We start from the raw sequence: 25,151 nt of genomic DNA, 5'->3' as shown, positions 1-25,151 counted from the left end.
CAAAGCAGCTGCGTCTAATGATAATTTTAGGTGAATAGAGCCTTGTGGTGAACGTCATATATGATGTTTATGACCTGTTGGCCATTTTGTTTCATCACTCGTCTTTGGTCTGAGCGAGAAGAAACATCTACAGCCAGGGCGAACAGAGACAAATCATCAGCATTTGGCTCTTTTTTTTCTTTCTTTCTATGCATTTATATAATTTTTTAATATACTAGTGTGAATGTGTGTGTTAGTGTAAATTCAACGGGACGCCACCATGGGGAACTTAACGCTCATACATAAACTGTGTATTTCTGTTTGTTGGGGTGAGTACCATTGTTTTTGGGAAGTTTTTAGGCTTTTCATTATGATTAATCTGCCGATTATATGATTCCAGTAGGCAGGAAGTTAAAACTTGTTAATTTCTAATTTTCTACTTCAAGTAAAATTATTTTGAATAAGATTTGTAACATTTTGAAGTGATGTATTTCAATCTTGGAATTGTATTTTTTTTTAAATTTACCTTTTAACCTGAGTTCAGTATGGCTATTTATAATCTAAAATAATTGAGTACCAAAAACAAATAGATTTTTCCTGGTCATGTAAACATCTGTCCATGACTAAATCAGGCTTTTGTCTTTCTCAGGTTTTCTGCTGATGTGCACGGCCGCAGAGAGACAGTACTTCATCGGCCCACGCAACGCCAGCTGGGCTGACGCCAGGAACCACTGCCAGGTACGAGCGAACCTGAGATTACCTCCAGAAACCTGAAGCGTCCAGCTGGAAGCAACAGATTAGCAGGGCAATTAAAAGGTTTTGTGTTTAATTCCAGCACCATATGAATACAATAACTAATTTTTCTGGATGATAAATTGTCCCCCCAAAAAGTTGTGAACAATAATGTTGCTTTGGGACTAATTTCAAGTAATACAACTACAAGTAAAGATGAGCTTAGTCATCTTTACTCACAAAGATGATTAAGCTTTCATTTCCAGCAGACATTTAACTCTGGAACTGGAAGATGTTTTAAATATCCAAAAAAAAACCTGAGTTGAATGTTTAAATTCAGTTTTGAAATGCCTTGCTGCTGAAATGTGCTATACAAATAAAATTTGATTGATTGATTAAAAACAAAAATTATCCTTCAAAACAGGGAGCCCGTTGAGACCAATGCACCAGACTGAAACCTCAGTGTTTGGTAGAAAAAGAGAGGAAAAAACTATCATGGAAATGACTGAGCTGATAGATCAATCATTCGATTAATTGATTTATTGCTTATAGTGACAGGCTTACTAATAGTTGTCCTGAGGTTGCTTTTTACTTTAATGTCAGAATTGGAAAGCAGATCTTTCCGATACATGCCTGTATTTCAGGAAACTGATGTTTTTCTTCAAGAAGTTGCCTTGTTTTAAAGTTATGTTATATACAGATGTTTTTTTTAAAACAACAAAAAAAAAAACATCTGTGTATTGCTTCTCTGTCTGCTTTTTAAAAAAAAAACAAGATATTAGGACTGCTTAAAAGACAAACCTTTACTTCCTCATTGCTCAGAGCTTCATCACACCTGACTTCATTACGAGTTTATGATGGAAACATTTTTATGAAAGAGGCTTTTAGGTCGTATATCCATTACAACCTAAATGCTGACAGAAGAAGCTTCTGGAAGCAAATGAGAAAATGTTACTGCTTTAGCGTATAAAACATCATCAGTTCAGGGCAACTAAGATTGAGAAGACGTTTAATTTTAAAACTTCATAAATTTGCTAAAATCCTGATTGGTTTGTCATTAACCGTTAGCGGTTAATAAATGTAGTCGTAACTGTCCTTTAAAAAACTTCCTTTTTTTGTATTTTTTTATTTTATTTTTATACTCCCTGGCTCTCACGCATTCTTTGAAAAATATTTGCACATAATTTGCATTTAAAAGGCGGCTGGAGCCCACATGTAACTCTGTTATCAGCTCAGACTCAATATAGCCAAACAGCACCTCCTCTATTTTCATTTTAAACAAGTTTAGTGCAAACATTTGAATTTATTGGGGTTTATTCATTGTTTGCGAGATGCTATGGTTTTTGTTGCCATCAACATTCTGTTGCCATATTTGCTGAAGTGTTTGTAGGACGCCAAGTCTCACTCTGACCACATTCTTGGGTTTTAATCTTTGTTTTTGTTGAAGCTTTAATGTCACTTTATTGAGAACACAGTTATGTCGTCCATGTCTGCTCAGGTCTGCTTTAAAGAGATGGTGACTCTCACGCCACAAAACGTCCACGTCATCGCCAAAATAATCAACTCCACCCACTGGATTGGCCTTCGCAAGTACATAAACTACAATGACACCTACAACGAAACCGATGACTACGACTACGACTCGGACTACGACTACTACAACTCCACCAACTCCACCAACACCTCGTCTAAAAGCTTCGGGACACCCTGGACACTGTGGGCCAACGGGGACCCACTCGTCTTCCAGAACTGGTACCCCGGCTTCCCATTGTTCAAATCCCCGCTGCCAAAAATAGACTGCTGCAGCTGCTCCTGCACCTGCCCGGCACCCCCCAGGACAACGACTCCCTCGCCCCCCAGTATGACGAGTCCGTCAATTACCGGGTCGACAACGGGCTTCCCAACAGGCTCCGTTGTCCCCGAACACTCTACCAGAGACTCAACAGAACCAAACATCACAGTGACCAACGTCTATGAAAACATGACCGACTCTACCAGTTTTTATGACGTTGAAACCGATACGGACATGCCGATGAACGCCACAGAAGGGGCCAACTTCACCCAAGGAGCCAACTTCACACAAGGGGCCAACTTCACAAGAAGAGCCAACATCACCCAGGCGTGGGAATCCACCACAGCTCACGCAGTTCACACCACAGATTCGCCGTGGACGACCACACCGCAGCTGCCGATAGTTTCAACATGCGAACGATCGCCCATGCTGCCTCCCATCATACCAGAGAATAACAAAAACTACATCGAGAACTCGTGTGTGGTCATACTGGCCTTTGGGCCTTGGATTGAGAGAGGGTGCTTTGAAAAGCTGCCTTTCATTTGCTATGAAGGTACAACAGCTTCTGCAGTTAGTGTGAAAACTGGAGGGCACAGCAATTATGAATGTTGGCACAATAAAGAAAAATCATGGCAATCTTCTGGTATTTTGCCAGAAGATTGACTCGTAACCGATCGGTTAGCTTATAACCGGTTACATTATAAGATAACCGATACAGCCTGGAAACGAGCTTTACAGACATTTTAGAAAGTGATTAGGTTTTACCACTCTGGTCAGTCATTCAACCTTCAGTGAGCTGGAATTACAACAATTTTGGACTTTTAGTGATTTATTTGAAGAATTCTTTACCCAAGAAGGGAAAGTTCATCAAATTATTTGATTTAAAATGATGAGTTACTGCTAATAACTTAGCAGTATCTAAATTATTAGTTTACTGCCCAATCATTTCTCACCATAATTTTAACACGCTGAAATTTTGTGACTGTAAACATTTTAAAAAAGCACGAGAAGAAGAAGAAATTGATAAAGCAAGTGAATAGACGCAAACTTGTTTTTAGTAGCAAACCGTGAGAAACGGTCCAAACAGATTGGATTGTTGTCCTGAAAACAAAATGTTTTCAGTGAGGTGACCAGTAAGCAAAGTGAGAACATGTCCATCTATCTGTAGCTCCTCTTTGAGAAAGCTGGAAGGTGAAGAATATGTCTTCATTAGCGAAGCCACAACTTTGGGTTCAACGATTTCAAGATCTTGTTCGTTCATTCTAAACTCAAACAGTAAAATTAACGTCGACTTTGGAGCTGTGACTCCATGTTTTCCTGTCACCGTTCCACATGTTCTCCCTATTGGCCTAAATCTGCCAGCTTTTGTTCACCTTGTTTTTTGCCTTCAGACCGCTTCATGGGGGCCATCAACATCTCCAACATCACATCCTCGTCCGCAGCTCTGCAGTGGGATCAGGGGCCCGGTGACATCAGCCACTATCGCTTCGAGGCGTTTTCCCGTGACTATTCCTGGAACGTCACCAAGGACATGCATAATTTGAGCTACACACTCGTCAAACTCACCCCAGGAACCGGCTACATTATCAAAGTATTTGCAGTGAAGTGTGAAAGGGACCTCAATCCACTCAATGGCTCCTTCTACACCAGTAAGTGGTTGATTATTGTGATTATTGGAGAGAAGATAATGAGGGTTAATGAGTTCTTTGAATTTAAAAATGTTCTTCTTGTCTTTAAGGAATTTTATGAGCTCTGCTTTTGTTTCTGAATCATGACAGCAATATCTCCCCCCCCCCCCCCCCCCCCCCCCCCCCCCAAAAAAAGAACAAGATGGTGTAATTTTTAATTTTTAAAATCAAATATACCAAACAAACTAAAAGACTTTTGGAACAATGTTTGGTTTTACTGTCTTTAGCCTAAAGCCATGGGAGAAAGTTTCTGGTGTCTTAGATTAAACACTGATCCTGATTTTAAAATAAACTAATAAATACAAGGAGGCTTAAGGAGAACTGTTTTGCTGTAATGCCCAGCACCTAAAAAACGAACAAAACGAGAAACAACACAACAGAAAAGTTACAGTGCCAGGCCTTAATTAAACGGCAACGAATAAAAATAAGTTTTGAGAAGCGATTTAAAATGATCCAGACTATCAAAGATGACACCACGATTCCTGGCAGAAGTCTGACAAAACTAAAGCTAAAGAACCAAGTATCTAGTCTGGATCTTGAGTACAAATTGTTTTAGATCAGATAACTTTAGTATAAGGCTAGGATAACCTGAGTAAACAGAAAAAAAAAAAACAGATGGTGACGTCATTTAACAACAGAAAAAATCCGTCCAAACCATTTTTTAGCCCAGGTGAAAAATTGCTCCCTAAGCCTGAGAAGGTTTGTGTGGTGATTTTGAAATACGGATTTATTTCATTTACTGCTCACTGTGAGTTATTTACACAGCATTAGCTCGGCTCCAGAGTTTCATTTTTTGCAGAGGAATACCCAATTATTATTTTAATATTTTAAAGCCACCTTTTAGGCACATTATGTGCGTTTGTCTCCACTTAATGAAACAAAGCATGTCTGTTTTTGTTTTGCTGCCACTGTTACATCTTGTGAACCCACTGAGGTACATACTGTTACTGTTCTACAAAGCAAAGACGAGGCGGCTCAAAGTGTAGCTGATGTACCTGTAATGTGACTAAGACAAAAGACAACCTGAAAAAAAACTAACCCTGGGTTTGTTTCCTCCTTTCAGTACCTGGAGAGGTCCAGAACCTCACTGTGACCGATTTTACAGAAACCACCGTCAGTCTGAGCTGGAAGAAACCTGAAGGGAACTATGGCTTCTTCGAAGTTATCGCTGTTTCAACTTTGGGAACTGAAAATCACAACCAGAGCGTGAAGGGAGAATACATGGTGTTTGGTGGCTTGACGCAGGGAAGCGAGTACAGTTTCATTTTCGCCACAGGAGTCGACGGCAGGTCCATGTGGAGTAAGAACGTCAGCATCTCAAATTGCACCCGTGAGTTTACATCCGTACTGTTCAGAGGGGGAAATGAGCAAGAACTTCCCAGCTCCTCGTTTCCTTCAGACGCTATCTGACATTCAAATCTGAAAAGGCAAATTACGTCCACATTTCATGCGGACCATGTCACCCGCCTGCTTCTATTTGGTTTCATCTTCGGCAAACACAAAGAGAAGCTTTGTCCGTTGTATAACAGCCCGCTGTCTCTCTTTCAGGGCCCGGCCAAGTGTCCAACCTGGAAGCTGTTGAAAACAAGGACACAAGCTTAAATCTCAAGTGGGATCCGCCACAGGGAAATTACATAGGCTTTAAAGTGATGGCCAGGGATGACTACAGGTTTGTCCCCTTTATGTTCCTATATTAAATTTGTCTCTGTTCACCAAACTCTACAAATTGCTGCTTTCGTGTTCTTGTCCGTTGTGTTTTTCAACACAAAAGGAGCACAATGATTAACATCTGTTAACCAGTTGTTTCAGGACAGTCTTTGACTCTTAAGTGTGTTGCCTCGTAACAGGGACCTGAATGCTACGGTGACATACCCAACAAATCTTTTGAACAAACCATATGAAGTGAGAGTGTCCGACCTCCAAAACGGCACTAAGCTTGGCCTTTTTGTGAAAGTCTTGGGCGTTTGTGGCCTGGAGGGAAGTATTGTAAACATCACTGCATACACCGGTAACTCTTGATTCATTTATTTAGAGACTCTTTATGGCAAATTCTGTTGCATTAATCTGACTTTTTCACTTATAAACAGCTCCGGGCCCAGTCTCGAATTTGAAGTTGACAGCAACACACAAAGCTATTAACGCTAGATGGGACTTTACTCCAAATCCTGGAAGTCTTGTAACCTTTAGAGCCAAGCTTTTCTTCAAAGGCGAAGAGAAGGAATCAAAAAACACATCGGCTCAAAGTGTGGAATTTGATAACCTGAAAACTGCTACCAACTACACAGTGAAGGTCTATACAGTTCTTAATAATCTGGAAAGCCCAGAAAGGAATTCCTCCATTTACACCCGTGAGTTTGATTTTATTTGATCATTACTAAACACAGACTGCATGCTCAGAAAACAGCTCTACATTTTGTTATAACATGTTTTTAACGGGATGTAAGTGACCTTTTCTTTCTGCCTTCAGTCCCGGTGCCTCCCACTGGAGCTAAAGTGCACAGCAACACAAAAGATTCCCTCACCTTTGAGTGGACTCCCCCAGAAAACTCATCAGCAACAAGCTACACCTGCACCCTCAACTCTTCATTCTGGCATTACTTCCACCCCCAAAACGTTGAAAACACCAGCATGTGCACGTTCATTGGCTTGAAGTCAGGAAGCACATACTTCTTTAATGTGTCCACTGTGAGTGACAACAAGACAAGTGATCCAGCAAGCTGCAATGGGACAACAGGTGAGAATCTTCAAATATGCAGTGCCTTGCTGAACCACATGGACTCGCTCAGCTTTTGTCACGTTTTAACTTCAAGGTGTTTTCAGATTTTATATGATTGACAAACACAAAGAACAACATGACTGCCAGCCTGAAGAATGGTAAAGGAGGGTCATGTCTGGGTTTTCCTTTTGGACCTGTTACCGTGGGATGGACGGATTAGTTAAAGTCCCGGCCCTCCGATGGCGTTAATCTACATGAGATGTATTGCCAAAAGTCTTCCCTCATTATTAATACTTAGGATTTATTATACCAGTCCTTCCTTTCCAGCTGTTACAAAACAAGCAATAAACATAACATTTTGTCAAATGCCATCATCAAAAACACATCAGATATGTTGATCAATGTTCCAGTTATTATTAATCCAAGGGATTTTAGGCTTATTTTAAAGGAACTCAGTGTTTCGGCTGTTTTGCAGTTTTCCTGAAGTTTGTTCCAGGTTTGTGGTGCATAGAAGCTGAAGGCTGCTTCTCCATGTTTGGTTCTGGGGATGCAGAGCAAAGGAATCTGGAAGGTTGACACAAGAACAGCAGATCTTTAATGTATTGTGGTCCTAAACCGTTCAGTAATTCATAAGCTACAAAGTATTTTATAGTCTATTCTCTGAGCTACAGGGAGCCAGTGTAGGGACATTAGAACTGGGGTGATGTGCTCTGTCTTCCTAGTTTTAGTCAGAACACGAGCAGCAGCGTTCTGCAGCTGATTGATTGATTTTTTGTGAAGACACTGTTGCAGTAATCAATGCATGGGTGAGTTTCTCCAGATACATCCATCCATCCATTTTCTAACACCCTTGTCCCTAGTGGGGTCGGGAGGGGTGCTGGTGCCTGTCTCCAGCTAGTTTCTCCAGATCTTGCTGGAAATGTTCTTCGGGTGATGGAAGGCTGACTTTGTGACTGTTTTTATGTGGCTCTCAATGTTAAGGTCAGAGTCCATCACTACTCCCAGGTTTCAGGCCTGATCACTCGGTTTTAGTTGTAATGACTGGAGCTGCGCATTGACTCTAGATCGCTCCACTTTAGGTCTAAATATTATAACTTCACTTTAGTTTCTTTTCAGTTTGAGAAACTTGTGGCACATCCACACATCTATCTAAGCACCTGTTCAGTGATCGGATGGGTTCAGTCACCTGGTGGCATCGTATTGTAGAGCTGTGTATCACCTGCATAGTTTTGATGGCTAATATAACCTGAGCTAGTGGGAGCATATAGATTTTGAATAGTAGAAGCACCCCACATGCGACTTCTGTCCTTTCTGATGAGAAGTTGCCTTCTGACACGCAGGAATCCCTGTTCTTTAGATAATATTCAAACCAGTTGAGTACTGCCCTAGAGAGTCCGACCCAACTCTCCAGTCATTTCAATAATTTGCTATGATCAACATCAGATCTCCTTTCACTGCAGCCAAAGGGTTCAACTCCTGAAACCAGCTCTACACCATCCAACCCTCTGCACCAAAATTAAAACTGGAAACGGCAAACCCAGAGTTGTCCACTGGATGGTCAGAGAGATGCCAACCATCACTCTGGAGCACAGAGCTGTATTTCTCTACAGAGTCCTCTGGTTGTAGCCGTTATACTCTGGAAACCCACGCTGTTGCTAAGTTAATCTAAAACCCAACTAAACCGTCTTTAGCTGATGACTGTATGGAAAGCTGGGTGACCTCTGCTTGCTTTGTGCTTCAACTGACTGATTGTTTTTAATGGCTCTCATTCCCAATCTCTTCCACTTTGCCCTAAGACCACCAACAAATTCACTGAGTTTCTCAGTCTACCTGTCCAGCTGCTGGGATTTATACGCCTGAGGTCACGGAAGTGGTTGAAACACATAAAATCAATTCTTAGGAGGAGGCATCCAGTACTTTTGGCAATAGTGTAGACTTTATGTTGTGCTTTTTTTTTTACTTAATCCACGTTCCTCATTTTATTAGTAGACTCTTTACAATATGGTGTAATGGTCAGGAACACTGCGTAAATAAAAATCATCCAGAGTCCAGAGGAAAACATCAGAAAGTCTGAGAAACTGTTGATCAGGTTTAAATCCTCTAATATCACTGGGATAAATGATGTGTTTGGCTGAGTGTTTATGACTGGTGGACTTGGCGGCCAAACACTGACAGCGTGCCATTTGCAAACTGCACGCCAATGCAAATTGTTCACATGAATGAGAGTCTGTCTTTGTGTTCGGTTTCCTGCTTCTGCTTCTCACCGTCTCCATTTGTCCTGCAGTTGTAGATCCAGTGGAAATCGATCTGTCAATGCTCTGCACTTCTGAGAAGCCTCTGTACTGTCAGGAAAGCGAAACCAGGACGACTGTATTTGAGGCGGTAGGTCAGCCAACCTTTGGGCTGGTGAGCTGAAGTTTAGCTTTAACCCAGGTTTGTTGAATGTCTGGTAAATGTTAACCTTTGTTGTCTGTTGCAGCTACAAAACCATTTCAACGACATCCTGGGGAGAAATGTTAGTCATAACGTTGAGACCATTCCTCCATCAACTTAGTTGTAAAAATGTTATTTTTGAGACACTGTTTGATATATAGTGATGGTAAGAGAACATTTAATCAAGTGTTTTAACATTTTGAGGCATTAGAAAACAATATCTGGTTCACTTGCTAACAATTAAAATACCAACTCAGAAAACCTTACTCTCTATCACTACTATATAAAGTAAGACTCCATTACTCGTTCACAGTTTCTATTGCAGTTATGAGGCATTCAGGTCCATGTCGAGAGAAAACTGAATATGAAACACCAAACAGTTTATTACTACCTGTCAATTTAGGAAAGAGTTTTACAATCAAGCTGTGATCCTTTTCCTTTTCGGACATTTCATTCAGTTTGTTTATCTATCACCAGTTCACAACAAATGTAATCTCATGGCATCTTACAAGAAAAGGGACCAAATTCCTGTGCAGTGCCTATAAAGTATTCACCCCTGTGCCTGATAAATGGTTTTCCTGGAATGGTACAGTGTTTCTCCGCTATTAGAACATTGGGCAGCGTGTACACAAGCTTGATTGACACCGATAAGCCGCCCCTCCCGGCTCTGATTGGATGCTGGTTCCCGTAAAGCTATCAGCTGAAAATCAGGTGGATTTCAGATCAGGTTTTTGGATTTTTCAAACTCTTTTCACTTTGTTGAATGAATATTCAATTCATTCAAATTTTATAGATATTGTTGTCTCAGTTCATTAATTGTATTAAAAAACAAGATACACAAAAACTGAAACTTTGTTGCAAAATACTAAATTCCAAAGTCACACTTTTATCTGAAGATTAACTAATGCTTCTTTGAGTCACAATTGAATGTCATTACAGCTGTTCATTTTATATGTGTATCCACCAGATGGCGCTATTTAATATTCAATTTTAAAGAGGTATAATGATGCAGGCTTAAGAGGGTTTAAATAGATATATTTCTTTAAAAAAACATAATATACATGTGATTCAGAGCGTTTGTGGGTCTGAAAATGTTATTATTTTGACAATGCAGAGAAAAATTAATATTACTGTGAGCCAATGACCCATCTCAAGGCCTGATAAATATGTTGCAAATACTCTTATTAAATAAATAAAAATTGTTCTAAATTTTTTACATTTTACTTGAATGTGAAATTAGTTTTAAAATGTCACTATAACACTTTGGAGTTGCCTTTACATAGTTAAGATAACAAAAAATGAGATCAGATATTTTAGTTAAATGCCTCCGGCTGAAACGACAGATCAACATGTTTTCAAACAATTTAAAAAGAAATAAAAATCTGAAAGGACATGAGATGCATTATCTTCAGCTCTTAGCTTAGTGTTAATAAATAGAAATTGTGAAACGTTATCTTTCTTTATATTTTGATATTTTACCTGACTCAAATGCTGGTACACGATCTCTCCACATTTTTATTTTTCGCACAAACTATTTCTTTGTATTCAGTCACAAGCCTGTTAATGTTATTATAGACAGAATTAAATTCTGACTTTTGCTGTCAATGTGACATAAAAACAGTTCATGTGCATAACTCTCTGCATTTGCTGTATCTTAATAAATCACAAGTAGTGATGCTTATTTTTAGGTCTGTTTTCTGCTCAACTTAACAGGTGAAAGTAACATTTGACGTGAGGAAAGAATGGCTGAGATTTGAAAGGAAAAATGCTGCTTTGCTGACATCGCTAACACGATTACACTGTAAAAAATGGAGTATATTTATATGGAAATCCAAAGTGATGCTACCGTTTGTTGCTTTTGTTGTCCTGAATCGGCCCAGTTTGACATTACTGTTGTGATAATCCATTAAATTTGTTTTCTGCTGATTAATCTGATTATGTTGGATTTGTGTCTTCCCTTAGACCCGTTCGCTCTCTTCTGTTCTAAAACCAGTCCAGGTTTAGCTGGACTGACACTGAATGTTGCTCCAGCAGGTGGTTGGCAGAACCAGTCAGAACCTGCTGCTCCTGTTGAGCCTGTAGGGGGCGCCTGTTCTCCCCTGTAATCCAGCTCTGCTTTGATTTGTTAAACTGTCTCGTTTTTCTTACTTCTAGTGCGCTCTGCGACCTTATTATGTAAAACTCTGGACTGTGTGGCAGATCTTGCTGGGAAGAATAAAAGCAGCATCATTTTCACTTTCATAAATTCCAGATTAATGAGCGAGAGTGTTTTGTTTTGTTTCTATGTGAATACATGGAAGCCAAAAAATATCTTGACTGCCGTGGAAATGTGCAGCCATCTTGTTCAGAGAAGAGATGGGTACTGCATTCCAGAGATGAAGTGGGTTTGTGCACAAAGCTGTGAAACCACAATGAAACCACAGTAAAATACCCCATGAAGATGATGCTGCTGACGTTATTAACAGGATCCTTACCAACAGTGAAACAAGTTGTTTCTGCAAATATGTTAGTACACTTGCAATAAGACAAAACACACGTGCAAGTAAGTTTTCAGAAAGCTATGGCATCTTATTTAATTTCAATAATTCCTAAATATTTATTAAAAAGTACAAGTTCCACTGCCAATTTTTTTTCACTGGTGTTACAAGCGGCAAGTGTTTGACAGTGGAACTGGTCATTTTTTAATCAGCATTCAAGAATTAATAACATAAAGCAACCTCATAACTCCCTGAAAACTTTGTTGTACGTTAGTTTTGTCTTATTTCAAGTGTATGAAGATAATTGCACTAGAAACTAGACCATAAATATTAGACCACAGTTGGACTTCGTGCTCCCTTAAACCCGTTTGATCTCTTCTTTTCTAAAACCAGTCCAAGTTTAGTTTGGTCTAAACATTGAAAGTTGCTCCTGCAGCTGGTTGGTCAGTCAGAACCTCCTGCTCCTGCTGAGCCTCCTGGGGGCGTCTGCTGCGTCAGCTTTTGGACATAATGACCATCGTCACATTCGGAGGAGGTTTACAAGCCAGAAAACGTCCTCCTACTGTTAAGTAATGGGGTCAAAGTATCATGTTTGTGCAGCAGGAGGGACTGGTGCACTTCACAAAATAGATCCCAAGAAAAGGTCTTTATGTGGGAACATTTGAACGACAGCTCAAGAAATCAGGTAACAAGTTCAAGTTTGGACAAAAACCATAATTGTATCAGCAACTTAGTTACAAAGTGGCTTAAAGACGACAAAGATAATGCATTGACTTTGACAAGGTACAGATAGAATATGGATGTATTCCATGCTATGACAAGCCAAGTAATGTTAACTCTTAAAGAAGTTTTTCTTCTTGTCTGAGTTCATGTTGTGGTGAGACTCTCCAGGTCTAATTTAGCAGAGTTCACATACTGCATGTCACACCTACACAGCCTCCAGAGCCTCTCGCAGTGCTGGGTTTCTTTTCACACTTTGGTTGCTTCCTCTGTAAACTGCCTCGGATGTGAACTTGTTTATTTTATTTTTGTTCACTCATACCAAAGAAAAAAAAAAAAAACAACTCAAGAAAAACATGCTATCACGTGGCACGACGACACAAGTCAAACAATCGAGCTAAAGGGACAGATGGCTGCAAACGAGAGCGCAAACGGATCACTGAGAACTGCAGAGGATTTCAAAACTTCAGCATGCGGAGGTGAGCTGTGAAATGGATGGAAATGTACTCTGCTGGAGGAAGACGGAGATTTAAAGATAAAATAGATAATTGCTGGTGTTCGTTGTTGCTGAGTTTCATGCATCCACAACTGGCCTAACTTATTTGAAAATAGCTGTAATCCTAATTTAAAACATCCAAATGTAGTTTTTATTGCTCGGTTGGGCTCATCTCCAGGTCTGCCAGATGTAAACATGTGGATGTGTAGGTAAATGAGATGAGTTTCACTTACGTGTTAAAGATCAAATTGTTTTCTGATGGCAGCTTTTCCAGTTTGTGCTGCGTTTGCCCGGCGTTCATGCTAATCTACGTAGCCTCTCTTGGTTCTGGTTGAAAAAACTTCACCATGTTCATTCTGTGGATTGAACTTTAACACACAGCAGATGTTCAAGATTTTAAGTTGTAGCCCCCCAAAAAACAACGTCCTCTGTGCAAATACGGACGTGCTGATGTAAACTCAGCTTCTTTTTGTACTAATTGTCCATAACAAATTTGTCAGAGTAAGTTCTCTCAAAGCAAGTGTCTTCTTCTTACCCCCTGCTCATAGAAGTAAAATAAATAAATAAAAATGAGGAAAGCATCTGGAAAAGATAACAAGAGTTATTATGAAATACTTGCAGACTGGTTGTACAGAGACAGATAAATGTTCATCACACCAGGGATTGCCATCTGTGAGTCTATGAAGACTCATTTTTTTGAATTTAGGTGAGCCAGATTACACCTAGTTGGTATCCTAAGATTTTAAGATTCTTTGTTAGGGAATAAGACGTTGCAAGTCCCAAAGGTCAGTCTCAGTAACAGAAAATGAGTCATGGAGGAAATAGACAGTAAGGTTTGAAGGGATTTTCTAAGGCAAGAAACCATTTTAAAAAAAAAAAGTACAAATTGTTTATTATCTCCGTATTTAATCTGACACAATAAGATACAACTAAACCTTGGAACCTGAACGTCTTCAACATCAGTTAAAACAGACATGCAACAACACGACACAGAAAGCTTCATCAGCATTCCCAGTTACCAAATAGCTTCAAAAATGTTGGATAAACGTAATTTTTTTTCTACATTTGAAATGGACTTGTCTGCTTTTATGTGATCTGAGACTACAGTTTATTGTGATTTAGTTTTGTGAATTAAAATAGTTTTACTGTTACAGATAGAAAATCCTGGAAGAAAATGCATCTGACTTATAGAGGGGCTGTTGCTATAGCAGCAATATCTCTGATCGCCGCGATCATTTTGTCCTCCGTTTTATTTGGTAAGTAGAATGAGTAATACGAATTCAGGTGTTTGTAAATGTTCAATTTAAACCATTTTTATTCCTTAGAAAAGTGGTGGAAAACAAATAATAAATGAAGAAAAACGTGAAATGTCAAGTCGTTTAAAGTTGAATGCTTTTTGGTATTTTGGATTTCTTATTTTCCTCCCATCAAAGCACTTAAAGTTTATAGAAAAATGTGTTTGACCAAATAAAAACCTTTAATTTCTTCAAAATCATAGGAAAAAAACAATAAAACAATTTAGGATGTCCAAAATACATACCTTGAGGAGCTCCATCTTTTACTGAGACTGCATTAAACAAGTAAACACAATATCAGTTTATGTTGTCTAAAGTTTTATAAACTCATCTGCCAGCCATCTGGGGAGCAGCACAAGAAGAAGATCCAGCCTTTCGAAATAAACAGACGGAAAACCTGCAGCAGTGCCAAGAAGAATGTCAGGACCTGAAAATGATGCTGCACTTGGCCACTCAGGGTGAGTTTATAATTTATCATCTGGCTCAAGTCTCAGAAAACAATAGCATTTGTAATCTGTATGCAACAGTAAATGCCGCATAATAGACATTGTCCTGACTTCAGCGGTTCTGTTTGTGCCTGCGCCGCCTGAAGACTCCAGATGCCGTTTGTGTCCTGAAGGCTGGCTGTGGTGGAGGCGGCACTGCTACTTTTTCTCAGTTGGACTCCAGGAAGACCGTCGGTGGAACGAGAGCGCCGAGTTCTGCCAGGAGCACAACAGCAGCCTGGTTGTGATCAAAGACGATGCAGAGATGGTAACTGACAGGAGAGAGACAAAAACAAGATGGCTGCGTTCACACTGCAGTCTGAAGTGACACGATTCCGATGTTTTGTCAAATCGGATTTTTTTTTTTTTTTTGCCGTGGTCGTTCACACTTCCAAATATATGCGACCTGTATGAGTTCCCCAGTGTGAACTGCAAACGACCTGAAAGTGTCCCGCATGCGCAGTAGAGGGCGCAATAACGTCACACATAGAGAGCGTCCTCAATGTTTTGCCAGCCGCCATAAAAAGGTAAGTGCTCTGTGTTTGCAGAAGTAAACGTGAATGCTGGAGCATAGCTTACAATCTTAAAGTTGTTGTCCGACCGGAGCAGCACTTTAACAACTTAATCCTCATTACAGTCAGCCATGGTTGTTGTTTTTCTCCCCCCTGTTTCAGGACGCAGAATAGTCACATTTGTCGAGTACAGTGAACGCAGCCAAAAACAATATGGCTGCGTTTATACTGCAGCCTGAAGTGACACAATTCCGATTTTTTATTTATTTATTTTTGTCGTAATGCGACCTGTATCTGGTCTTTTCATGACAGTCTGAACAACAAAGGTCGGATTTTTTTTGAATGCGACCCGGATATCCAATATTCAAATGTGACTTAAGGTCCAGGTCGCATTGATCCGACCTGGACGTCACTGACACTCGACAAACGTCACTATTCTCGCTAAACAACAACCATGGCGGACTATAATAAGGATTAAGTTATTACTGCGCTGGCTCCGGTCGCACAACAACTCCAAAATCGTTAGCATCCACGTTTACTTCCGCAAACACTGAGCACTACTTCTTTTGTATGGCGGTTTGTCAAAACACTGAGCACGCTCTCTATGTGTGACGTTATTGCGCCCCCTACCGGGATGCAGGACACTTTCAGGTCTGCAGTTCACACTGGGGAACACTTTACAGGTCGCATTTGGAAATGTGAACGACTATGCCAAAAAAAAATCCGATTTGACAAAAAATCGGAATTGGGTCACTTCGGGCTGCAATGTGAACGCCACCTAAGTTACCTTTAAAAAGCAACAGTGTTTTTTCAGCTTTGTGGACAGTTCTCCCTGTGTTTCTCTCTGTAAACACCTCTCAGTCTTTGTACATTAATGTCAAATATACTAACTTTTATTTTTGTCTGACTAAAGAAATTTAAGAAGTCTACCTTTTGCCTGAAATATAGGATTTTCTCCAAGGAGTTATGTGCAATGCCACCAAATTTCCTTTCCTGTGGGTGGGACTGACGGACAGCCAGCAGGAGGGACGCTGGCTGTGGTTGAATGGGAAGGACGTCCAGGACCCGTAAGTCTGAACTTTCTGGCTGAAACAAAAATATCACCTGGTCCATATTTATCTGAAAATATTTTAGCAACAACAAAAAGTTCCCTTTACGGTTTGCTCAGTTCTTCAACTTTTACAGTACAACGTATTTTAATCATAGATAACTGTGTTTTCAGTAGAGACTAGTTTATATAAAAACTCTATGAGGGAATCGTCCTATGTGCACAAAAAAGACAAAGAGGGAGAGTTGTTTTTTTTTTTTACTGAAAGGAGAAATGAAATTCACGTAAAACTAAAAACAATCATCGCATGATGTAGATGAAAAGCACCGACACAAGCGCAATAGTTTCGTTTCCTTGCTGTATTTTTATGACTTCAGAAGTGTTGCATTCAAAACAAGTCAATGCTGGCAATGCAACGGGAAAAATAATTGTCTTGCTGATTCTTTCATTCGTTTATTCACGCTTCAAACTCTGGTGATGGACATTTTTACCTTAAAGTTTGCATGGATTAGAGACGTTGCTTTAATTTTCTAATAGAGAAAAGACTCAAAGGACGCCATGTTGGATAAATGCTAACATTACAGTGGCTCCATACACAGCTTTCCACAGTTATTTATCACGTTTTGAAAATGGATATGTATAGGGACAAACGATGGTAGGCTTTTTAAATATCTTAAGTTAGGAGTGTCAATAAATTTGGAGACTTTTCACTGAAAGATTATTTTGTGTCAGGAACAAAATAACCTTTTAAATTAGCGCTAAGAACATAAACAACTGCATTACATCAGCTACTGCAGATTTTATTTATTCGTTAAAAAAGAAGCCATTGATCTTTTCAGTTAATATAATATAATATAATATAATATAATATAATATAATATAATATAATATAATATAATATAATAATGTGTGTTGGTCTGCAGGCACCAAAACAAATAAACTCTGAACTTAGTCTCAAAGTAAAACACGAAGCACAGAATATCTTACATTGATGTTTATTTTATTACAAAATCATAACAAACATACAGTACATATATATAAATATATATATAAAGACACACTATTATACAGACACAAAACTTTGTAAAATAAGATTCTGTTTCATTTTTCATCCGGCTAATATAAATAGTTCCATAACCACAATCTCAATAGAGATTTATAATCATTCTTAAGAGTGAATGATTTATTTTCATTATATAAACGTGTGTGTGTGTGTGTGTGTGTGTGTGTTGAAGGCTGGCGGTGCAGTGGGACAACGATGACAGGGACTGTGCAGACCTGAGGGGAGGCGGGACCCTGTTTGCTGCAGACTGTGAGGAGTACGGACCCTGGGCCTGCAAGAGAGAGTCCTGACCGGCTCCACGCCCTTCTTATCTGCATTTCAGTAACAAACTGCAAGCTGAGGGAGATCTCGAGTTTTATATGTCCAGTGAAAGATCAAGCCAGCCCTACTGGAAGCTAAAGTGAAAGAAATACTTTATTGGTGGAGCTTAATTGTTTAATGTTCACTGGAAAAATGCAGATTTTTTTGCAACAACATCAGATTATTTATGACAACAGCTTCTTCTAAAAGTGCAGTTTAAAGTGCATGAATCAGAAAGCAAACCACGTGTTCAGCCTAATAAATGTTTCTTTTTATCGTTACACATTGTTTCTGTCATGCAATTTATAAGAATCTCAGTTTATAACATTGTTCTAAAGACTAACGCATTCATGCACGGTGATTGCATACAAGCATAACCTTTCTAAACATTGTCATTAGAACTTTAATACAATTCAACCTTGATATTACTTTGACAGAGAAGTTGAGAGTAACATTGAGGTAGCATTTATAAAAAAATAAAATAATCAGACCACTTCTTAAAGAAATCTTCTTCTTCTGCCCCTGCAGATTTCATTTGAGGTCAGATCATCTCTGCTTCTCTGTTCAGAGAAATATTGATCAGGTTTAAGCTTGGAAACCCCAAATTAAGACGTCTTCCACTTTTGCTACAGAGTCCAAACGACGGACTTAAAGTTTTAAGTTTGTTTTATTTCTACATTTTCCCCCTGAATGTGCGACGGCTCATCAGTAGCCAGGAAGGTTTACTATATTTTCCTACATTTCCTCGCTGTGAGAACGTGGGATATTTCTATTCTATCAATCCATGTGGCTCTTGAAAACGTATCTATTTAAATAAATGAGATGGTTGGCAGCCCATCTGGATTTGAATCTCTTTCACTACAGACCAGAGAAACACGAAGCGTCTGGTTCTTGATTTTTCTTTTTTTTTTTTCTAACTCCACCTTCGAGACCTGAACTCTGGAAGAACAGAGACATTTTTTCCCTCCCAATAGGGGGTAAAATCTCATTTTTCAGTTCTCACTGATCCAGTTTGGGAGTTCTTCCGTCTTCTGGGCAGAACTTTTATCTCATTGTGATAACTGGTGTGTGGTCGGTCAAAGTCTTGAAACGATCGTTGTTTCTATTTCAAAGGTTTCTGCGGGAGGAACTTTGACCTTGAGTTGTTTCAGAAGTATGAAATGTTCTGACCAGGAAAAACTTGTTGTACTTCTTGCCACCCTGCAGGTAAAGGAACTAGTTTCTCTCCTCTCGTGCGTACAGGCCTTTACTTTTAGAGGGAAAATGACTGTTTTGTGATTTCTTTTTAAAATAGACTTAGCCTACCCAAGATGCTGTGAGAATAAACCTTTAACCTACAGCGGTGTAGCCTGGATCTAAAATTTGAGCAAAGTAAAAATAAAGGTTATTTTGTCAAAAATATTTTCTATAATAGTTTAAGAGTTTTTTTATGTTTCTTAGGTTTCATAAACTGTCTCAGCAGATCATAAACTGTTTTGTTTAATGGTATTTCTGCATTTCTATGTTAAACAGACCAAACATTTGCCTGGAGGTACTGAAGGTCCTTGTGTTAACTGCATAGACGGACCGAATCTCTCCTGTACAAAGTGATCTCATGCTGCGTTCGAGTGAAGTCGGACGTAAGAAACATATGACAGATCAGTACTTTCGACTGGGTTTGTTGGGTTTTTTTTTTAAAGCTGGGTGCCGTCTTCCAACACCACCTTTCTAATCATCTTGGGACTCTTCACAAACTCCTTCTTCTTAGGCTCTCCGGTGCCTCCAGAGATTTTATGCGGCTTGATGACAGTCATGAGCGTGCGGCCGTCCATGGGTGCGAACAGAGGGTACAGCTTGCCCCCGAAGCTCCCTGTGAAGGTGTAGATGTGGGATTTGGTCTCGGCGTTGTAGAAGGAGATCTGGCCTTCATCGTAGTCTAAGTAAACCCCGAGGCGCCGCGGGATGAGGGCGGCGGGCAGCGGCGTCTCCGGCTTGCTGCAGGCGTAGAAGTTGTGGGTGCTTCTCCACAGGACATAGTAGCCCTTCTTGGGGGTCATGGGGAAGTTGCCCTTCCGCTCGGAGTTGGCGGTGGTCAGGCCGACCCGCCAGTAGCCGTTGTTGGCGATGTCCACCTCCCAGTAGTGGCGGCCGCTGTTGTAGCCCTCCCAGCCCAGCACGCAGGGCAGGCTGTCGAATCGCTGGGAGCTCTCTGGGGGCTCCGACTCCGACAGGCCCTCCTGCACCCTGCGCTGGTCGTCTGAAAGCTGCAGCCAGGGGTGGTTGGTCATGGGGTCGAGAATCACGTCGGCTGTCGGGGAAAAATGAAAAGGATTAAGTATCCAGGACCGCAATCTTGACTAAATTTGCTTTTATATTAAGATGATGGAGAGAAGCAAAAACGAAGTTACCTGCTGCGCTGCAGATCCAGTTCCAGACTGAAAACAGACATGAGGACAAGATATTACAAACTGCTCACAAATTAGACGTATAAATTAGCAATATATTAATAGTATTTTTCAATTTGAATAAAAAAAACCATATCAGCACACCTGAGTTTGGGATGTATCTGGGTAGTCCTGCTTTCCAGGTCCTTTGCTTCGCCAGCAACCAGATCTGGGAAACCATTGCCTGGAAAAGAGAAAGATAAGAAAATATATCTTTAAATGTTTTCAAAGAAAAACATGTGAAGTACTCAACATAAGAGGCAACAAACACCATCTATTTCTACAGATTTTACCCGAATACACCAATTTTCAGCAAATTTCAGCAATTTCTTCTGAAATCAAAGCTAGATAATCAGCTGAATGCTTATAATTTGTTATCAGAGACTGTTGTAGGTTATCAACGCAGCAGCGGATCAGGGTCAGTAAAAACCATTTATGGCTGTTCCACATGCACACCGAGAGCAGGGTTCACTCAGGCATCATGTTGCGTAAAACTGTTTTACAGCCAAATGGCACCATGCTCACTTCACATGGGCACTTATATGAGGTGGTTGGATTTTTTTTTTTTTTTTATTTATGGCTATTCTACAACATCCAGTGGAATAGTTTATATAAGTGAATAGGAATGTTGCATAGAGCGAGGTTTCTCACCGTGTTGTCTTCCTTGAGCAGAGACCAGGTGATGAACTCCAGCAGAGGCAGCAGCTTGTAAAGTCGTTTCTTCTTGATGCCCAGCAGGCGCAGCACTTTGCCCAGCTCCTCGCTCGGCACGCCGCAGCTCTGCAAGCGCAAATGGATCATTTCAGCTTGGGTTTCATTAATGACAAAAACTACAATTTTCTACTTTTTCTATTTTGTGAAGGCTGCGTCACATGTCGTAACGTCTCACCTCGGTCGCTTTCTGCAGCTCCTTTGCCCACTCTATGATCCGCGTTTGTCCCTCCTCTTTGGGCTCCTCTTTAGGTCCTTTCTTTTGACTGACAGATTTCCGTGGGGTCTCCTTTAGAAGCTGCAGATGCAAGAGTAGTTAAAAAAAAAAAAAAACATGTGCATGTGATAGTTTGATGTTGTTTAGCTGCTTTTACCACCCTCAGTCTAGGAATTTGGGGTGTGAGAGCTCACCTTGTCAACATGGCGGAGCTCATCGGCCCACTCCAGGATCAGCTTTCTGCTCTCCTCCAGGCTGCGCTCGGTGCGCCGGTCGGATCTCTGGGCCTCCGCCTTGCTGGTTCCCTCCCCTGGATCGGTGCCACCATGCTAAATCACAACACAGACAGAAACTGTTTTTAAAACGGATTCGTAAATCAGAAGATTATCAGAACTTGTCACTGTTCATGTGACTCAAGTGGTAATAAATGCAGTGAATTGACTTTTTTTTAGACAGCAGTCTGAAAGGTCACACACTCAGGCTGTAAATGCATTCATAAGCATAAATCTGACCTATCAGCAGCCGCCCCCCACCTGTCCTGATCATGCTTTAAGAATAAACACACGTTTCAACATTTATCCAGATCAATGCACCCTGACATATGAAGGACATGCTAATGATCAAATTGCCCACAGATAAAATACCGTACAGCAGAAAATACACGACTATGTGTGTCTACGTGTCTTTGACTCGTACTTTGATTTTGTTACATAATTATCATTCAAAAGTATTATCCTAATCTGCTTTAAAGTTGACGAACAACCCCCACAAAGTTAAATTTGCTGTAAATATTTGACATCGTTAAGGAATGTGTCTGAAAAACCTTTTCCAATCAGAAATGTTCTGTTTTGTTTGTTGTGTTTAGAAGCATTCTGGGTACTTTCCTCTGAATAAACGCAACAAAAGGACACGTTGATGTCTCTGTGGTTCTACCTTGCACACTTGGTCCACTTGCTCCTTCCAGTGATTAATAAACTGGACACACTCCTCCAGGCTGCGCAGGTCCTTCAAGCTGCCCTGGCGAACGTGTTGCTGCAAGACAAGACACAAACTGAGTTTTAAAAGAAGGAAATACAGCAGAGGGCAAAATGTGTCAGCAGATTTATCATGTTTCATCAACTATTTCTTCTTCTAGCTAATTTTTTTTTCTAACTTATTTAACTTGGGGTCACTCTGTGACCTCTGATGTTTCCAGTCAGAATCCAGTTTCTCGTCTGTTTCTGTTCTATTTCTGGCTTCTGAAACACACTAACCGGCCCCATTAGTTTAGACAACTAAAAAAAACTAAGCAAACACATTACGTGACCCGCTACACTCTAGAAATAGAACCTTTGATATAGCAACTGCGTATTTAAATATTACTTTACCAATTAAAACACCGCCAAATTGTTCTGCCAAATTGGGTCAATCCAAATGAGGTGAAAATGTGTTTAATATTATTTAATGTCAGGAAGCATCTAAATGCAGAGACGTCTATCTATTTGTTAATGAGCTTTATCAATACATTTCGGCCTGATCTTTATACCACCAGACATGAAAATGAGTTTGACACCCTACGTCATAGCGTAGAACTAAAAGCTACATTAGCTACCAAGTGTTACATGATTCTCACTCAAATCACACGCACTTCTCATCAATAACCGATCAATAAACACCGATTAGAGGAATTGTACTATCAGATATTACCACTTTGCTACTATGCCAAGTTTATAAACCTGACTTGCATTGTGCTGTAGGATGTTGCTCTTGGATGCCCCCTTGTGGTTCGGAGGCCCGAACACAAATAGCTACACCGCCATAAACATCCACCCGTTTTCTAACACCCTTGTCCCCAGTGGGCTGGGAGCTGCTGTAAACAAAGCTAAACATTTCAAGCAAAACACTTGGAATCATTAGAAGAAGAGCAGGAGGAAAATAAACGTACCTGCGAGCTCTTGTTGTGGTTAGCGTGAACGGTGGGGGCCGAACTGTGGGGCTGGACGCTCTCCTCGGGCAACTTCCAGCGAACTGCCCCGATGGAGCTGCTCTGGGTGGCGGTGCCACTCTCATCGTCCAGCAGCAGGCTGACGCCTACAGGGAATGATCCTCGGTGTTAAAATGTGTTTTCAACAACTAAACACAGAAACATGGGGGGGAAAGTCTGACTATTATCAACTTTAAAAAAAAAAAAAAATCTAAAATTCTTGGTATCTGTGAGCCTTCAATTTTCCACGTAATGTCACCAGGAAAATGTAGGGTTTTTTTTGTTGTTTTTTTTTTTTTTAGAAAGAAAAATGTCAGAGATTAATTCTGATAGTTTAAGGATAGTAATAAAAGCAACGTACGTTTGCTGCGCTTTAGGATAGTTTTTAACTTCGCGCCTTCTTCCTTATTCATGGCTGTGGAGAGAGAAACACATGAAAACTTGAAAAAAAGGACAAAAAAATAAACAAAACTGAATTTCGATTTTTAAATTAGAAAATTATATATATATATATATATATATATATATATATATATATATATATATATATAAAAAATAGAAGAACAATTAAATGAAAGGAAAAAGCTGAAAAAATACTAGTAAATGTGAATCTTATTTATTTATTGTAGTTCATATTACTTTAGATTTTCTGATGATTTTTTTTCCCCATCAACGTGAAAGTAAAATAATAAAATAATAATAATAATAATAAAAATAGTCATTCATAAATAATTAGAATAGTTGAAATACACATTTTTAACCCAAACTGTAACACCTGAGTGGTACCACAGATAAACAGAGGATCGATGTATTTGTAGTTGATTACCTGTTGTGTTGTCGGAGCGTTGCTGCAGCTCTGATGGTCGAGAGAAGTGGACAGGTAACGCTGCTCGTCCAAGCTTTTTATTGAACACTGGAAGAAGGAAGTTTCCTCCACCCCCCAGCCTCACAGCAGACTCATTCTGGGAACATCAGGAGGAGTGATGTTTTACAGCTGCAATAAAGCCAGCAATCAGTCAGAGTGACGCAAATGGCCGAGGTTTCAGGCTGAAGTTACTGTAAACTGTAAACCCAGCAGCAAGAGGAATGAGAGCAGGGGTCAACCCGGCTCTGTGAGGGCTTAAATAAATCATCATAATGGCACTAAATGTCATGTGATGAACAGATGATTCCTAAAATATATAGCCTGCCTAAAGCAGGCTTGCACCAGGATGGAAATTATTTGCCCTTTCTGCCATTAAAACACCTGAATGTCAGTATAAACAGAAACAGAAGGCCTGATTCGGCCTCAGGAGCAAACTGCAGGACAAAGAGCAAAAAAACTATACAATCTCACCTCACATTATGCAAGCAAACATTTACATCGACAGGCATTTCCTTAAATATCTGTGTCCCTTATGGCTTGGTGAATTACACCTATTTTTCTAGATTTCATATTAGATCAGAGCAAATGGCAATGCTTCTACTTACAAGAAATATAAAAGAGGGAATTTAAAACATTTATAGGCATGGTAAGATTCTTATAAATAAGTTTAAACAATATGTTAATAAGTTGCATGGCAAATCTGTAAATTACTAAAAATGTGCTCTTTAAGATGAAGAAAATTCCTTCACATGCTATTTGTGCTCTCTCAAAAAAGGTTGGATGCAATTTAAAGGCTTAAACATGCTTTCTGTTTATTTTCGTCCAAGATGAAGATTAGTGTTAGAATTAATTGTTGAGTATAAATATAAATATTTTGTGAACAAAACGCCAGATTGCACACAATAGCAAATGAAGCAACACTTCTCCTCGACTTGTTTAGCTGATTAGCTTCATTAGTTTTACTTTCAGGCCACAAACACATCAGTTGGTATTATTTATTGCATAAAACGCAGCAGGATATTAAATACACGTGTGTACGGCAGCTGCTGCTCCTTCTCCCGCAAACGGTTCACTGTTTTAGATTTTAAGGAACTTACAGTGAATAAAAATGACAAATAAGATGGAAGACGGTTTTGCAACTGGTGGAAATATCATCAACAGGGACAGAGAATCAGGTCGGACCTGAAGGGAGGGACAATCTGTGGCAAGAACTGAAACTGATGTTCTCCTTCCAAT

The 25,151-nt window shown here is 39.8% G+C and overlaps 3 protein-coding genes across 4 annotated transcripts; 2 read left to right on the top strand and 1 right to left on the bottom strand.

Moving 5' to 3' along the window:
- Positions 1–91: 91 nt before the first annotated feature.
- Positions 92–11,275, top strand: LOC116733423 (tenascin). Its single transcript, XM_032584273.1, has 11 exons — positions 92–308; positions 629–717; positions 2,210–3,056; positions 3,895–4,152; positions 5,255–5,521; positions 5,740–5,860; positions 6,039–6,199; positions 6,279–6,539; positions 6,659–6,925; positions 9,192–9,289; positions 9,387–11,275. The coding sequence occupies exons 1-11, from the start codon at positions 260–262 to the stop codon at positions 9,459–9,461; spliced, it is 2,493 nt and encodes an 830-aa protein (XP_032440164.1). The 5' UTR covers positions 92–259; the 3' UTR covers positions 9,462–11,275.
- Positions 11,276–12,440: 1,165 nt separating this feature from the next.
- LOC116733021 (CD209 antigen-like protein E) lies at positions 12,441–18,016 on the top strand. Of its 2 annotated transcripts, XM_032583664.1 has the most exons (6): positions 12,441–13,016; positions 14,188–14,289; positions 14,667–14,786; positions 14,921–15,081; positions 16,274–16,392; positions 17,609–18,016. In XM_032583664.1, the coding sequence occupies exons 1-6, from the start codon at positions 12,737–12,739 to the stop codon at positions 17,724–17,726; spliced, it is 900 nt and encodes a 299-aa protein (XP_032439555.1). In that variant the 5' UTR covers positions 12,441–12,736; the 3' UTR covers positions 17,727–18,016. The 2 variants fall into 2 exon arrangements, with proteins under 2 accessions (XP_032439555.1, XP_032439556.1); XM_032583665.1 differs by lacking the exon at positions 14,188–14,289 and having other exon boundaries at positions 12,637–13,016; positions 17,609–17,982.
- On the bottom strand, positions 17,833–24,011 carry LOC116733020 (nuclear factor 7, ovary). Its single transcript, XM_032583662.1, has 10 exons — positions 23,877–24,011; positions 23,412–23,465; positions 23,012–23,157; positions 22,021–22,119; positions 21,282–21,416; positions 21,049–21,168; positions 20,811–20,939; positions 20,265–20,343; positions 20,124–20,150; positions 17,833–20,023 (listed from the first exon to the last, which is right to left on the bottom strand). The coding sequence occupies exons 2-10, from the start codon at positions 23,461–23,463 to the stop codon at positions 19,410–19,412; spliced, it is 1,401 nt and encodes a 466-aa protein (XP_032439553.1). The 5' UTR covers positions 23,464–23,465; positions 23,877–24,011; the 3' UTR covers positions 17,833–19,409.
- Between the last annotated feature and the right edge of the window lie 1,140 nt (positions 24,012–25,151).

Source organism: Xiphophorus hellerii, chromosome 14, assembly GCF_003331165.1.
Source record: "Xiphophorus hellerii strain 12219 chromosome 14, Xiphophorus_hellerii-4.1, whole genome shotgun sequence".
NCBI lineage: Eukaryota > Metazoa > Chordata > Actinopteri > Cyprinodontiformes > Poeciliidae > Xiphophorus > Xiphophorus hellerii.
Note: the sequence above shows the minus strand (reverse complement) of the source record. Positions and strands in the feature narration are given on the sequence as shown.